This window comes from Podarcis erhardii, assembly GCF_964252035.2.
Source record: "Podarcis erhardii genome assembly, chromosome: 6".
Lineage (NCBI taxonomy): Eukaryota > Metazoa > Chordata > Lepidosauria > Squamata > Lacertidae > Podarcis > Podarcis erhardii.
This window is the reverse complement of record NC_138510.1, coordinates 40,018,065-40,034,415: the sequence shown is the minus strand read 5'-3', so window position 1 is coordinate 40,034,415 and position 16,351 is coordinate 40,018,065. Positions and strand designations below refer to the sequence as shown.

The window sequence follows — 16,351 nt, the reverse complement described above, 5'->3', positions numbered from 1 at the left end:
ACACAAAACACCGAGCTAGCTGCAACGCATAGGTCAGTTAGTTAACTATTTTTATTTATTTACTTACTTACTTGATGCGGGGGCAGCTGTAGATTGAAGAACCTAAGGTTAATATCAATACATAAAATCATATGGTCAAGACAAGACAAAACAAACTGTGCAGGGTCTTTATACCTAGTTGCTTATCTAGCTAAGCGCTTTGAGAGCACCTGGTGATCCACCAGAATTCAGGATTTCAGGGCTTTCCGGTGGAGGGAATACCACCAATAGCATTCCACCTGCCAGTACAATTCAGTGGACAAAGGGACAAAGGGGGAGATTTTCGCTGGCAGAGTGACACAAGTGGCACACTGTCAGCAAAAGGAGCCACCAGAAATGTTTTCACTCAATCTACACACACACCAACCTGGCATAGGGTGATTGTGGATTGCAGCCCATAAATTGCAAAGCCTATAAATTCTACACGGGATATTTGGCAACATGAGAAATAAAACTACCCCAACAAAAAAATGAGATTCATGTTTCCATTACATCACATCTAAAATAAGACTTTCTATTCTTGACATGGCTTTCTTGACATAAGACTTTCTATTCTTGACAAAGTGCATCTGGCTGCAGCCTTTGTTATTTGTGTAAGTGAATCAGATAATCTCAGATTAATGGTGTGTGAGCCTTTCCTGGTCATCTCTGTAAAAAAGAGTGCTTTTTTCTAGTGGTACACAATGGTACGTAGTACCACCACCTTTGGGGGGGGGGGACAGGAGGTCTCTCAGACCCCCGTCAGAGTATCACTCCTCATTCACTAATCTGGGTAAATGCAAGGCGCAAGCCCATGTCCTGGCAGAATGTTGGATTCATTCCTGGCTAATTTATGGGTTCATTATTTTATGATAGTGTATGTATGTGCTTCATGCCTACCTCTTATTGCATTTTACTATTAGGAGGGCCCAAGATCTGCATGTATGTATTTTACTGCTTGTCAACTGCTACAGAGGTTTTAGCTTGAGAAACGTTATAGAGAGTAAAGAGACATGTTCTTTATTTTCTGTGGGAAAACTCTAGTTGAAAAGAGTTAGCTGGAGGATTTTTTTTAAAGGGATCAGATTAAGATGGTTTTGTCCTAGACCTGCGGCAGATGTAAAAAAAAAAAAAATCTGTGTCAAAGGTGGATTGACGACTCATTGGGAAGGATGAGAATCCTGGGTTCCTCCATTCCACTGACAAGCTGCCAAAGAGATCTGAAACTGTGCTAGACTGAGAGCTGGTAATTCATTTATTCTCACTGGAGAAAGCCACCCCACCTCAGAAAAACTAGTTGCTAAGGACGGCACAAACCAACAAGGCTTAGGACCACCACCACAAACCTTGCAGAGCTTGTCATAGGCTGGGAGGCCTGGGATGTTTGTGACATGACAGTGTAAGTGTGGCAGCCCCTGGCAGGGCCTTCCAGCCTGCTTAGCTCCCGAGACCTGGAGCAAGTGTGCCCAGTTGTCCCCCTTCCTTGCATGGGCCTGGCTTAGGAAACTGTGATAGATCTAACAAAATAAAAAAATTCCTTCCAGTAGGACCTTAAAGACCAACTAAGTTAGTTCTAGGTATGAGCTTTCGTGTGCATGCACACTTCTTCAGATACAGTGTATCTGAAGAAGTGTGCATGCACATGAAAGCTCATACCTTGAACTAACTTAGTTGGTCTTTAAGGTGCTACTGGAAGGAATTTTTTTATTTTGTTTTGACTATGGCAGACCAACACGGCTACCTATCTGTAACTGTGATAGATCTAGCACTCTGCTCTGCTCATTTCCTTCAAAAGGCATTCCAGTAGGAACATTTTATTTGAAATTAACAATAACTGTGTAAGAACATCAGAGCTAGTTTCACTGGAGCTTGCAGAAGAGAAGATTAAGGATATTGAGTCCTCAGTGTGAAAGGTGTCTGCTAATACACACTGTTTAATGAACTCATTATTGTTTGTTATAATTATCCCATATTTAGTTTTTTAGAACAAATATAGTGAAACTGTAAACAGGATTTTTACTTCCAAAGGCTTATGTGTCATATTAATCTTTGTCTTTTTATGTGAACCCAGAGGCCTGTGATGTTGACAATTTACCAATATTTCCCTTTTCTGAGGTCAGTATGTTTATATATAACCACTTCGCAGTATATGGATGCAAAGAAGGTGCTGTAAGAGTGCATGATAAAACTAACACAACTACATGTATTAACGGTTCCTGGACACCGTTGTCAGACCCCTGTCATGGTATGTGTTGCTCTAAACGTGTTCGTTTATTTTGGTGATTTCTAAAAAGTTACTCTAATGCTTTAAACATAAGAAATATCATGCTTCTCTTAATTTGTGGTTGTGATCGTACCCACACTTACTTAGAAATAAACTCTAATGAAATAAGAAGAAGTAGATTGCTGGAAGAAATATCAACAGCCTCAGATATGCAGATGTCACAACCTTGATGGCAGAAAGTGAGGAGGAATTAAAGAACCCTTTGAGGGTGAAAGAGGAGAGCACAAAATAAGGTCCGAAGCTCAACATAAAAAAAACTAAGATCATAGCCACTGGTCCCATCACCTCCTGGCAAACAGAAGGGGAAGATATGGAGGCAGTGAGGATTTTACTTTCTTGGGTTCCATGATCACTGCAGATGGTGACAGCAGTCACAAAATTAATAGACGCCTGCTTCTTGGGAGAAAAGAAATGACAAACCTAGATAGCATCTTAAAAAGCAGAGACATCACCTTGCCAACAAAGGTCCGTATAGTTAAAGCTATGGTTTTCCCAGTAGTGATGTATGGAAGTGAGAGCTGGACCATAAAGAAGGCTGATCGCCGAAGAATTGATACTTTTGAATTATGGTGCTCTTGAGAGTCCCATGGACTGCAAGAAGATCAAACCTATCCATTCTTAAGGAAATCAGCCCTGAGTGCTCACTGGAAGGACAGATCCTGAAGCTGAGGCTCCAATACTTTGGCCACCTCATGAGAAGAGAAGACTCCCTGGAAAAGACCCTGATGTTGGGAAAGATTGAGGGCACAAGGAGAAGGGGACGACAGAGGACGAGATGGTTGGACAGTGTTCTCGAAGCTACCAACATGCGTTTGACCAAACTGCGGGAGGCAGTGGAAGACAGGAGTGCCTGGCATGCTCTGGTTCATGGGGTCACGAAGAGTCGGACACGACTAAACGACTAAACAACAACAACAAAGACAGCAGGTGACAGAAATGGTGGCCAACTCATGCCTGGGGCCTGCAGGACCCCCTTTTTGTGGGGAATATTTGTACTTAAGATGGCTTTGTTTGTCATAAGTAATAAACCTTAAGGTTTTCTTGTGCTCTCAACATGCACTCCAAACTATTTCTCTCTGCACATCAGTGCAGCGTATTTACCAGACTCCCAACAGTTCTATCCAAGTTTTGCCTATTTGCTAAATTGTTCAATATTTTTCTAGGAATTTCTTGTGCAGTTCCTCCAAGTAGTCTTGATGGCTCTCACAATGGGACTGGGACTTATCCTTAAGAAATAGTGATAAAATACCATTGCAATGAGACTTTATTGGTCATTGCAGCACCTTCCATTTCTTGTGATATTGTTGCTAATAACAGTAAAGCACAGTGGAGAGGGGAATTCCCTCTACCCACATGTGGAGGTTGATTTTCTTTTCATAACAATTATATCTGCAGTGATGCTATTAAAAAAGCCTACTGACTTGCTAGGAAGCTGTGTGCTGCTATGTCCAGATCAGTGATAGGATTTTATAAATACATGTGTATGTTTCCTACTTCCCTGAGTGCTCCAGTGTTTTGCCAAGTTTGTCTTCCTTTTGAAGGAGAAATCCCTGGAGACAGATGTATATTTGAAAATAAGCCAAACATTAAAAGAACAAATAGAATAATGCTGGAGGAAAACAGAATATGCACTTATAGCAGGCCACTGGAATTGCTGCCCCTGCCATCATATCTCTCAGCACTCCTGATTCATAAAGATGCTAGCTAGCTAGTTGTCAATGACAATCACATAAGCAGAATTATTTGACTCCTCATGTTTTCCTATTAACTGTTTGATTGCTAGGAATCTGATTTCCCAATAGTGCAAACGCTAATTTACGGAAAGATAATGTTGAACCCTCACAGGAAATGGATTTATTTTATCAACCAATAATCTTGCACAACCATTACAAAAGTATTCCTCAAACAGGAAAGCACTCGTCTGAAAAGCTGTTCCTCTTCAGAAATGTGCTTCATGCAGTAAACAATGTATTCAGGGGACAAAGACAAGCTGCTGGTGGGCCTGGGGAAATGGTGTGGGGTTAAACCTCCACTCTCTCATCCACATTGCAATCCTAATCTGAATTGAAGCTTGGTGAGACTGCTTTTCCTGCAGAAAGTGACCGGTTCTAAGACCACTTAAAAGAAAAGTGTGCTTGTCATAACATGCATTTGACCCTTAGTGCCTGTTCCTTTAGGTGATTATACTAAAGTTGAACAATTACAAATGGTGAACAAATTATAGCAACCCAATACATAAAGTGAGTCTAAACATTTCTTTTTTAATGATAATATATTGGGTTAGCTGTTGGGTTAGCCAGCTATTGGGTTAGCCAATGGTAAACATAGCCCTTGGACCAAAAAGGGGTTGGCCACTCCTGATCTAGATTAATGATTTAGGAGAGAATAATTTTTAATAAGTTTCATCAGAAAATACCCCATTCTCAAGAGAGCAGAAATGTAAATATTCTAGTTTTTAAGGAGTTCTGCTTTTTAATTTTACTTTTCACTTTCAGTTATGTGTGCCAATCCAGTAGTTCCGGATGGAATAAAATTAAGTGGATTTAGAGATTCCTATACCTATGGCAGCAGTATTACATTTGAATGTAAAATTGGATACTTCTTAATCGGCAGTTATTTTATTCGCTGTGAGGAGAACGGTTCTTGGGTCCCTGAAGTGCCATCCTGCAAAAAGAGTAAGGCTTTGAAAAAAGCACTGGATTAGAATATATTTTTCTCTTTCCACAATAAAAAGCCATTTAAACATAGGGAACTGACATGTTTAAAGAGGAGTAAAGAATGTTGGCCACCAAGGTGTATTTTTGTATTATATCTCACAAAGTTCAGAGAACCAATTGAGCTTTAATTGCATAGTATAATAATGGTTCACTAATGCAGAAGAAGGGGCAGCCCAAATTTGAAAACACACTTGTTAGTTTTGCATGTGTTTACTCCAGTGGGGAGGACAGAAAGTAAAATCATAGTAGGAAGTAGTGTCTGGAGTTCACAAGTGCTAGGAGGAGAAAATGAAGGAATCCAAGGCAGAAGGTAATCAAAAGGTGGAATCCAAAGAGGCTGCTGTATGGAGCTGCAAGTTCAGCTCAGTTAAGTTACAAGCAGCAAAGGCAAGGTTGGGGCTGTGTGCCCGTAATCATAGGACTGCTAGAGTGGCAGCGACAGCCTCACTGGTGCACCTGTGCAGCGCTGAGTTTGCTGCTGCCCCAGTGCTAGCCAGGTAAGCAAGAATGATGCTGGTGTTCAGCATCCGCCCCATCACATGACCCCATCACATGCTAGACTTATAGAAGTCAGTTGGCCAATAACCTGTTATACTGGGCCCACCATCTGTTTGTTGATACTATACCAAACTTCAAGCAGTGTGATCAGCAGAGTCTGCACAGCTCTAGCAGAGTCATCGAGTAGAATGTCAGGTTCTTCCTGCTTTCCAGTAGTCAGCCTTTTCCAGAGTTCCCAGTTCAGAAAACTCTTTGTCCGGACAGTTCAATTCAAATTATATAAACTGTTCAATGTCTCATGACACAAGACAAAAATAAACACACTAGCTACATAAAATCTAAGAGAAGCAGCTGCATCATGAACTAATCTACTATAATTCAGTTCTTGTGGTTTTAGAAATAAATCTTGTAAAGACCTAAGTTTATAGAGATCCACTAGCACTTTACCATGCTAGCTCACCATGCTATGTTATCGCCATTTAGCATGTTACCTTCAGCTTGACTGCTGATAACTTGGAAGTACCTCACATTCAGCCAGTGCTGGTGAATCCAACCTTGACTTTATACCCACCACAGCATGTATACACATTCCTTAGAGAAAGGGAGGGTGGATGATTCCCTACTCCTGGCCTAGGACCTACACCTTGCCAAATGGTCTAGGACCTACACCTTCCCAAGTGCAATATTTTAAAGAAGTCCATTGAAATCTAGCTTACACAGAGATTTTGTAGCTTCACTCATCACATAGATGTTAGTCATTTGTTTCTGAAAGGGTAACTCTTATCCCGTTTGCCTAATAGCATTTGTTTTACAAGCATGCCCAATGTGTGACTGCACAGAAAACATTTCAAGAACAAAAGTTTAAGAATAATTTAACTTTTCTCCTGTTGCGTTCAAAAGAATACGGTTTGCATGACTTGCCATGACGTAATTGGTGTTAAACTGTTTTGTGCCTTCTTACAGAGCTCAAAAACAGGGCCGTCTTAAGCATATACAGTGCCGGGGTGCAAAGATCCGCCTGGCGCTCCTAGGTTGCCCAGAGTTGTCAACCTTTTTTAAGGGGGGGACCCCAAAGTTGTTAAGGAAATAGTTGTTTACCTTTAGAACAGTTGTGGGATGCAGGGATTCAAAGCGCCAATCAACGGGGGTGCCAGCACCCCACGCACAGGGGTGTACAAAGGTGGGTGGGGATTCCATGCTGGGGACGATGACAAAATGTTGGGTGGCACAGTCACTGGGCTGTCCGCCCACTGCCTCCACGCACCCCTGCTGCATGGCAGCTAACTGTTTTGGCTGCGCATGCAACACCTGGAGCGCCATTGAAACGTTGTGGGTGCTGCGTGGCGCATCCTGTTGCATGTGCCAAGCTGCAAGTTCCTTTGCTGGCTTTTGCTCTGTCGGTGCATGTTCCCAGTGCCTCCCAATATGGGGTGCCAGTGCAGAATGACGGGGAATGCAAGCGGCAGCAGAGGAAACATCTCCGGACAGGATCCGCATGCTCCTATTCATCAGGATTTGTTGTTGCCGTGGCAGATCCCATCTGGAGATACCGTTTGCATTCCCCATTGTTCTGCACTGGCACCCCACGTTGGGTGGTGCTGGGAGTGTGCGCCAACAGTGGAAAAGCCAGCAAAGGAACCCGCAGCTTGGCGCATGCAACAGGATGCACCGCGCCACGCCCACGTTATATGGCGCTCCGGGCGCGGCACTGAAACAGTGGCCATGCAGCTGGGGGAAGAGTTGACAGCTGAGCGGAGCAGAACCTGTCGGAGCGCCGCAGGCTCTTCTGCTGCGGGCTGCTCAGTGCAAGTTCGGGGGCAAGCGTTGGAGTCTGGCTGTTGGCGGCTCTTCCCCGGACTCCAATACTCGGCCCCAGACTCTTGGCCTGGCACCCCTGAGAGCCTGGCGCCCGGGTGCCATGCACCCCTAGCGCCAATGGTTAGGACGGCCTGCTCAAAAATCCAGATACCTGACACAATGGCGGCATCTTGAATCTTGTGACAGATTGTATACTATTAGTCTTGCATTTATATCTTCCAGTTTTATTTTTCTTGTTATAGTTTATCCGGAAAATTGTGGTGCTCCAGTAATGCCCAAAGGGAGTGTGTATCCATTGCAATCTGAATACAAAATTGGAGATACCATCACAGTTTACTGCCATCCAAACCATTCTTTTTTTGATGAAACCACAAAGATGACTGTAAAATGCAAAGGCTACAATCAGTGGGATCCTTCTATACAACCATGTTTCTGTATGTATATAAATCCATATATAAATGTTCCTTTTAAAGCCATACTCAAGACAGATATTTCCCATTATCTACAGGTAAATCACAGATGGGCAGACACACCCAAACCATTATATGTGGTCTTGACATCTTCTGAAGCTGCTTCATTCTTCTAGCAGTTTTTTGTTTACCTTTTTGTTCATTATTACATTTATATTCCACCTTTCTTCCATAGAGTTCATGGTAGTGTACATAGGTCTATGTCTCCCAATTTTATCTGTACATCAACAGTGGAATGCTGTTCGGGCCAAGAGACAGTAAATGGCCCAAGGTCACCTAGGTAGCTTCATGGCTTACTGTGGATTTGAACCTGGTCCTTGTCTAATCCCCCCCCCCGCCCCCCACAAAGGTATCTTAAGTACAATTTGACAGACTTCTGTCATGTGTATTTACATGAATGCTTTCACTTGCTTTCCAGAACATTGGCTGCATTGGTCTATTGGACTAAAAATGATATATTTTAATCCCAATTACAGTTGATATTTTTATTTTAGTGATATGCTAGCTGCTGTGTGCACCTCATCATATCCTGTCCCTGATTAGAGATTCAGTTCTGGGTCCCTTTGCATGAAAGTTAGTACTGAATGTGGCTTACATGAATGTGGCTGGCCATGGGATTGCCCAGCTTCCATATATGAGCTTTCTTCTTGCCAATACCTAGAATTTTAGTCTTTGCAGTAATAATAGCTGCTGTTTCATACAAAACTTAGTTGCTCAGTAACTTCAATATTCCAATTAATGTGGTGGAGATAACTTCAATAGCATCAGCATGCAGAAGGCCTGAAACTGAAGTATTCCAAACCACTCAGTTCTTGTACAATGTTTTTAATATAAAAACAAATCATTAGTGAAAAAATCCATTGGCGTGATAGAGCAAAAGCTGCAACTTTGGAATCCTTTCATTTTGCACAATGCAAGAATGGGATGGGGTTAGACCATGACAAATAGGCCAGGGCTGCAGAGTTGATCAGTGGAAGAAGTAAAAGAGAAGGTACAATACTGTGGCTGTGAACTGGATTGTACCCTCTCTTAACCTTTTCCAGGCATCTACAAACTAGCTATCAATATCTAATAGGATGCATCACACCAAGCTTTGCAAACGTGACCTAAAAATCTTCCTTTTAGCCCCATCCCAGGAGAAAGAAGTAACAATGCCACCTGGATGATGAATCAATGTTCACTTAGAACAGAGAGACAGAGCTGGGTGTCATCTGCTTATTGTTGACACTTCACTCCAGATCTCCTAATGGCAGCTCCCAGACACTTCTGACAGATGTAAAATAGCACAATATTATACATAATATCAGGAAGTTCTCTTAACTTTTTTGTATAGAACATTCTGCATTTTGCAAAATCAAGTTGCACAAGTATGAATTTTTTTCCTATTTTGTGTGCAGTTTAGTACAGCTTTATATTATTTTAATAGTTTTTTTTGTGTTTTCAGCTAGAACATCACCAGACACTACTGAACTCTATATCCGTAATGGAAGAATAATCTATGGGGAGAAAGAATACTACGACATTGGAGATGAAGTTACTATTCAATGTGATATTGGCTATATTTTGATCGGATCACCTAAGATTAATTACATCGGTGGGAAGCAGTGGTTGCCTAATATTCCAACTTGTGCTCTGAGTAAGCATTATATTTCTGAAAATACTGTTATAAATGCTAAATTTCTGACCGGTGAGAGATTTGGGGGTGCAAATGCATACCTCTAAGATGGTGGTACCTGCAAAAACATATATGGTTTTATTTACACATGCATACATACTTGTCATCGGTTAACTGGAACTGTGTTAACATTCTGGTCTCTGCCCATGGGTACAGCACCCATCTCATCTCCAAGCTTAGACATATCAGGGTGCTTCTCAAGAAGGATACCGGCCCCCGTCTTGCAGCTTTTGAGCAGGATACAGGAGACAACAATGATATCCATATCTAGCAACAGATAGGTAGCCGTGTTGGTCTGCCATGGTCAAAACAAAATAAAAAAATTCCTTCCAGTAGCACCTTAAAGACCAACTGAGTTAGTTCTAGGTATGAGCTTTCGTGTGCATGCACACTTCTTCAGATACAAGTGTGTATCTGAAGAAGTGTGCATGCACACGAAAGCTCATACCTAGAACTAACTCAGTTGGTCTTTAAGGTGCTACTGGAAGGAATTTTTTTATTTTGTTTTGACCATATCTAGCAAGGTATAGAGGGACCTCCACCTTAACTTTAAATGACCAAAGCTTTTTCACAGGCAGCCAAGCTGAACTGTGGTAGTAGCTGAAGGTTCAGTCCATACCTATCCATGTAGACCTGTAGGAAGACATCAGCTACGGTTTGAAGGTGAATGCCTGAATGGTGAAGTTGAGGGGGCACATGGAAAAATCACTGACAAGCACCACTAGACCAGGGAAGACTGGACCAGCCTCTGGCTTGTCAGCAAGGGCAGGACATCCAAAAGATATCTATACCATGTTTTCTCCCAACAACACAGACAGTGACATCCATAAAGTGGCCCTTGGTGTTCACAACCTCTTGAAGAACCATGCTGTCGAAGTACTTTTGGTTGTAGAACTCTGGACTGCAACCCTCTAGAGCAAAATGTGGATATGGAATTAATCCTGGGCACCACTAGTCCATGGGAAGTCAAGCTTCCAGAAGTCTTTGAGAATTTTTATTCTGCCTCTTACTTTTATAACATCTTTCAGGTAATATTTGTTTAGTACCTAGTCAGTCTCTCTGAAGATCTTGCAAGCTGAATTTACCCACCCCAAAGGTGATATTCAGGGGCAAACAACCTTCTCTGAAGGCTATATTGTAAATTATCAGCACTGGGCACTTCTGAACAGGCACTGCTCTTTGCATCCCAATTTCCTGGTGCTGGATCACAAGGTGTTATCTCTTTAGTCAGAATGTAGAATTTTGACGTGGTCATTTGAAACATGACATAGAAACTAGTGTTGTCCCTGTTGTTGGGATACTGCCAGGGAGACAAAGGCCATCATGCCCCAACGTTGACTCCGGACGATCCATCAACCTCCCGTAGAAACGCAGTATCAGTCAATTAGCGACACAAGCCTCAGAAACAGCTGTCCACATTCCAAGGACTGGTTCACGCCCTTTCACAGAGTTCGCACAATGAAAGATGCACTCAGGAGAGCATTATTTACAACTTTATTCAGTGTTGGTCAGAACAAAGAAAAACATGACTGCCGGCCTGCGTGTTCAGGCACAGAGAGAGAAACAACAGCTATATACAAAACAGAAACTTCCTGTGAACAGGAAATACGCAGGCTGTGACTCACAACAGCCTGTCCCCTTTAAGGTGGAACGGAAATATCCTAACAGTCCCAACCGTTACTATCCAGCATGGATAGCCAGATCAGGAATGTCTACTGCATTGGGCTAAATTCTGTGTTCAGATGGTTACTCATTAATGATGCAGCAGCCATGGTGACACATTTTGCACTCAGTTAAAACTGATGCTTTTAGGGTATTGACACATGTATATTTGTATGCATGGATATTTAGTTGAAATGAAAATTTAATATCCAGTTGTATGTGGAATTGGGTCTTGTTAGTGGCTGAATTGTCCACTCACAAACCCCAAGACCCAATAAAATTATCAGAAATGGTATTTACAGACTAAAACACATTCAGAGTGGAAACGGTTGAGGTGCAACTATTTACAGATATTTGAAGAAATGCTTTATACTTCACAGCACACCTTCATGAAGGCTCTTTTAAGAAAATGGAGCTGGGCATTTGTCTCTTAACCAGGGTCTCCCAGCTTTTGAGGCCCCTACCCACAATTAAAATGATGAGTCAACATACAAATACAAATTAACCAACCTCATTCAACAATCAAAACCTGCTTCCTTGCTTTCTTCAGTTTCAGAGCAAGAAATCCACCTGAGGCCCATGTCAAGCAGCTGCTTCTTACCCCACTCCCACATTTCAATTTGTATCCCGCCCATCTGACTGGGTTGCCCCTGCTACTGTAGGCGCCTTCCAACATATATTAAAACATAATAAAACATTAGACCTTAAAAGGCTTCCTTATACAGGCCTGCATTCAGATGTCTTCTAAAGGTTATATAGTTACTCATCTCCTTGACATCTGAAGGGAGGGCATTCCACAGGATGGGTGCCACTACTAAGAAGGCAAAAACCTGCTACCGTGCACACATACTCAAGAAGTTCCTCAAGTAGCTGCCTGCCAACTGCTCCATGTGATTGGCAGACAGCAAAGCAAACAACAGTTTCTGCACTTCCTCTCCCACCCCAACACACATTCTCAAAAGTTTCTGAAGTAGTTGTCTGATATAGCTGACAGGCAACAAAACAAATTAAGTTTCCGGTTTATGAGAATCTAAATGGTTTGCATAATCCTCAAGTATTTCATTTTAAAATGATATTTGCAACTTTAGTATTTTAAAAGGAAGTTCTTCCCACAGCAAAAAACAATTATGATTTGAGATTGAGTCATGTAAAGTCAACATCTATTCTTTTAAACCCATGTGGTTTCTTAATATAGTATTAATTTTTTAAGTGCCCGTCGAGTATACCGTATTTTTCGCCCTATATGGCACACCGGCCCATAGGGCGCACCTAGGTTTTTTTTTGGGGGGGGGGAATAAAGAGGAAAAAAAATTCCCCCCCCCGAGCTTCCCCCGACCCCAGCCCTCAGAACAGGCTGCTATCCTGAGATGGAGCACACCCCGGGCTTCGGGGAGCTCTCTGCAAGCCTGGAGAGCCCGGCGGGAGTTCCTGCCAGGCTCCCCAGGCTTGCGGATATCTGCTCGAAGCCCGGGGAGCGCTGCTCAGTGCGCCCCAGGCTTCGGGATGCAGGCTGCTATCCGCAAGCCTAGGGAGCCCGGCGGGAACTCCCGCGGGCTCCCCAGGCTTGCGGAGAGCTGCCCGAAGCCCTGGGCGCGCTGCTGAGCGCGCTCCAGGCTTCGGGATGCAGGCTGCTGTCCGCAAGCCTTGGGAGCCCGCGGGAAATCCCGCCGGGCTCCCAAGGCTTGCAGATAGCTTCCTGAAGCCTGGAGAGCGAGAGGGGTCGGTGTGCACCGACCCCTCTCACTCTCCAGGCTTCAGCGAAAGCCTGCATTCGCCCCATAGGACACACACACATTTCCCCTTCATTTTTGGAGGGGAAAAAGTGCGTCCTATGGGGCGAAAAATACGGTATATGGTGTGTGTGAAAATGATTTAAGTAAACATATCCACCAGCTCTGATACAAAATCCACCTTGAGCTGCAGTACTTCAGTTTATAAGCCATTTCAGATGTGGCTGCCAGTCCGAATGAGTAGCCTTTCTATAATTAGTTTTACAAGGTTTTATTTTGAGACATTTGCTTATTAGAACCATTTCCCCCTCTTTTCTAGGTGTTTTCCTGAGACTACTTATAGCTGGTATGTAATTTCTTGAAAATGAATGGGGGAAACATGGTGATGCATTATAGTTTTTTACATACCGATATTTTATACAATTTAATATGCAAAAAATATGAAATGGTATAAAACATTGCTATGTGAAAAATGGCAATAATATTATGGGGTCTTAGAAAGCTGGACACTATGCAGCCAGAGATAAGTATTTTGAAGTTTCATTGTAGAGATTTAAGAAATTGTGCCTTAAAAGTGCTTACAGTCAATTGGTGATTCTAGATGTTTTCCCTATTCCCCCCCCCCCCCCAAATAGGAGTTTCTTCTTGTTGCACTGACTCTGGATTATTCAAGGACTGTTTGTGTGTGTTTACATATAAACACTCACACACACTTTATTCCAAACATTTACAAAGCACCAATAGTGTGCACAATTTTTCATATTTCCAAAGCTTGGCATCAATGCTCAAATCTTTGCTCATCATTTGTCTAATCTCCTCTGTGGGTTGAGATACATCTTTAAACTCAGTGGAGTTTACTTCCAAGTACAGTTCATATTTCCCCCCTATGGAAGCAAACCAAATAAATTTGCTGGCAAGTTTTACCTTAACATTCCAAGAGGTAGAATCATTTTCGTAATAATCCTGTCTGTGAAACTGTAATTTTAGAATTTTGGCATCATAGTTATTTCAGATAGGTTCCCATAACAAAACAACAAAGACAACAAATCACCCATCTTTACACCTTAATAATAAGTGGTTTGGTCTTAGAATGACTTGTGACCACCAAATGACAGTTTAACATATTTTATTGATAAGTACATTCAAGTGTGAAATGTTTATTAGTAATATTTGCAGAGCATTTTCTATGCTGTTTTTAATTATGCATCAGTTTTATTGACCTTTTGTGGGGTTTTTTACTAGAATGGTGGTGTGTGTTTCTTCTTCTTTTTTAGCAAGCATATTACCTATATTGATCCTGACACTTAAATGGGCTTATAAGAAATGTTCACAATCAAGGTAAAAGTTTTCTTATCACCAAACTCCTATTTTCCTTTCTGTTTTGCATTTCTAAGGTCCACAACATTTTATCTAAATAAATATACTCTCCTTGTAGATAATAAATTGATATTCTCACAACCTTACTATGGGGGCTGTTTTGAAATTTTAAAGGAAATGCAATATACTTTTTTTTATTAAACCAGAGCTACCAAATATTGTTAACAAAAAATGTATTAATTTCCCCTTTTTTTGCTGAATATCCAGACAAGGTCAAGTTACAGCATCTGAATGCTTCATCTACCTAGGCATTGGTGTTCACTCTGTTCTGAATGGGGTTGCCCAGCCCATACAAGGCAGGGTGAAGCCAATTGGTGCCAATGCTGGTGCTGTTTTTCCACCGGCAGGAGGTCAGGCAGCACTTCTTATTGCACCTCAAGTGGCGAAATGGGACACATGGCTCCTGGTTGCAGGCCGGGGTTGCCCCTTGTTTCAGCATTGTCACTGGTTGTTCCTTTTGTTAAGTTGTGGGCAAACATATCAGACAACACAGCGATTCTTCCAAAGCAGCTCTTTATTTGTAAGCTGGAACAGAACTGAACTGAGGAGCTCAGTCAGCCTGTTTATATAGAGCTCCAGAACAATGTAACTGTTGCCATTTTCTAAAACTATCCAATCACTGAATGTCACTTTTGATCCTTCATTTGCATAACTATCTACAGTATCCCCCTGCTGGCCCAGGGTGAGAACTTCAGTACATAACACCTTTGGAGTGTGGAAACTTTGGTCCTCCAAATGTTTATAGACTTCAAGTCCTATCAGGCCCAGCTAGAATAGCTAGCAGTTTCTCACCCTACAGTGCTTCAGAAACTGCAATGCCTCCAAGCCTCTTTCTACACACAATTCCAAATTGTTTTAAGCTTGTTCACATCTTGGGACCAGGTACAAAAGGATGATCCTGTCTGTACATGGTCCTGTCCATACACAAATTTCTGAAGTGGAGGCCTTTTTCTGAGTTTCATCACTATCTGAGGTCTCATGGATACTGAAGAAAGGATTTTCTCCAGAATGAAGGCTTAGTGTTCATTGATATAATTTTGATGCCAGGTGATTTAAAAAATAATAATCCCAAGACTTAATCAAATTTACTCTGCCACTTCTGTTCTCCGACAGGCTACCAAAAGAGAACAATGTGGCATATGAATGAAGTCACAGAAGTCACTAATGTTGTCACTTGGGCAGTAGCAGGAAATAAAGGAGAGGCAGAAACAGAGCAAGAATACCAGATAGAAAGCAGACGTCTGGAGGAAAACCAAACCAGTCTTCTCCAATGACTAGTTTTCAGTAACAGAGCCAAGGGGACAGTGTATGAGGCAGATTTGACATAATCTTCACAACATGAAGAGCCAATCAGTGGAGGCAACTGGGTAGACTCATCTTATTATTCTCTTTCTTTTCCTTCCCCTTCTTTTGACCCTTCTTTCCTTCCCCTTCTTTGGCCCTTCACTTACATGTTACAGGACAGTCAGAACTCTGTTGAGGAACTCAGCAAAAACCACTGTACCAACTGTATAGGTAGGATCTCATAGTGCTGCATCCCACTACCTTTGTGTGAACTGCCCCTTTCTCCTGCTGATTGAGCATAAGATTCCTGACAGGTATATGCTACAACATGTAGTTTTATGAAGAAAGCAACAAAGGCACATACTATGCAATAGTCCCTTCTGAAATTGCAAGATTTTGAATCTAGGGCAATAATCACCTTAAAAATAAAATAATAGTATCAGTGAAACACTGTTCAGTTTGATCTACTTTTCTTCCTTTAAAATGTGTCCACCTTTTGTTTCTTTAAAACCTACTTTTTTCATCTTTTGCTAATAGTGTCTTATTCTTGTCATTTAGTAAAAACACACATGCAAGGAAGTATGACAGTTCACAAATTACAGTATCTTTTAAATCTAATTTACTCAGGTAAAGGTAAGTGCCTGGTTCAGATTGTATGGAAACTTAGATGCAGCTGCACATAGTTAAATCCTCACCAACATTATTTAAAAGAAAAAGACTACTTCAGAAGGGGTATTTTAGGAGAAGGAAGGAAAGAAGTGGATTCCCTTGCGCACTAATTCTTTAAAACAGGCCTAAAAAGTGAACACGTGTGAAAT

The 16,351-nt window shown here is 41.9% G+C and overlaps 1 protein-coding gene across 1 annotated transcript in view; it reads left to right on the top strand.

Annotated features, from left to right (window-relative positions):
- Positions 1-16,351, top strand: part of LOC309344247 (complement receptor type 2-like) — a 100,175-nt gene that overhangs the window by 35,084 nt on the left and 48,740 nt on the right. Inside the window, exons 10-15 of the mRNA XM_081866495.1 lie at positions 4,798-4,977; positions 7,578-7,769; positions 9,250-9,441; positions 13,192-13,218; positions 14,147-14,210; positions 15,363-15,384. Of these exons, the coding sequence (XP_081722621.1) occupies positions 4,798-4,977; positions 7,578-7,769; positions 9,250-9,441; positions 13,192-13,218; positions 14,147-14,210; positions 15,363-15,384 (677 nt within the window). The remainder of the gene's footprint in view (positions 1-4,797; positions 4,978-7,577; positions 7,770-9,249; positions 9,442-13,191; positions 13,219-14,146; positions 14,211-15,362; positions 15,385-16,351) is intronic.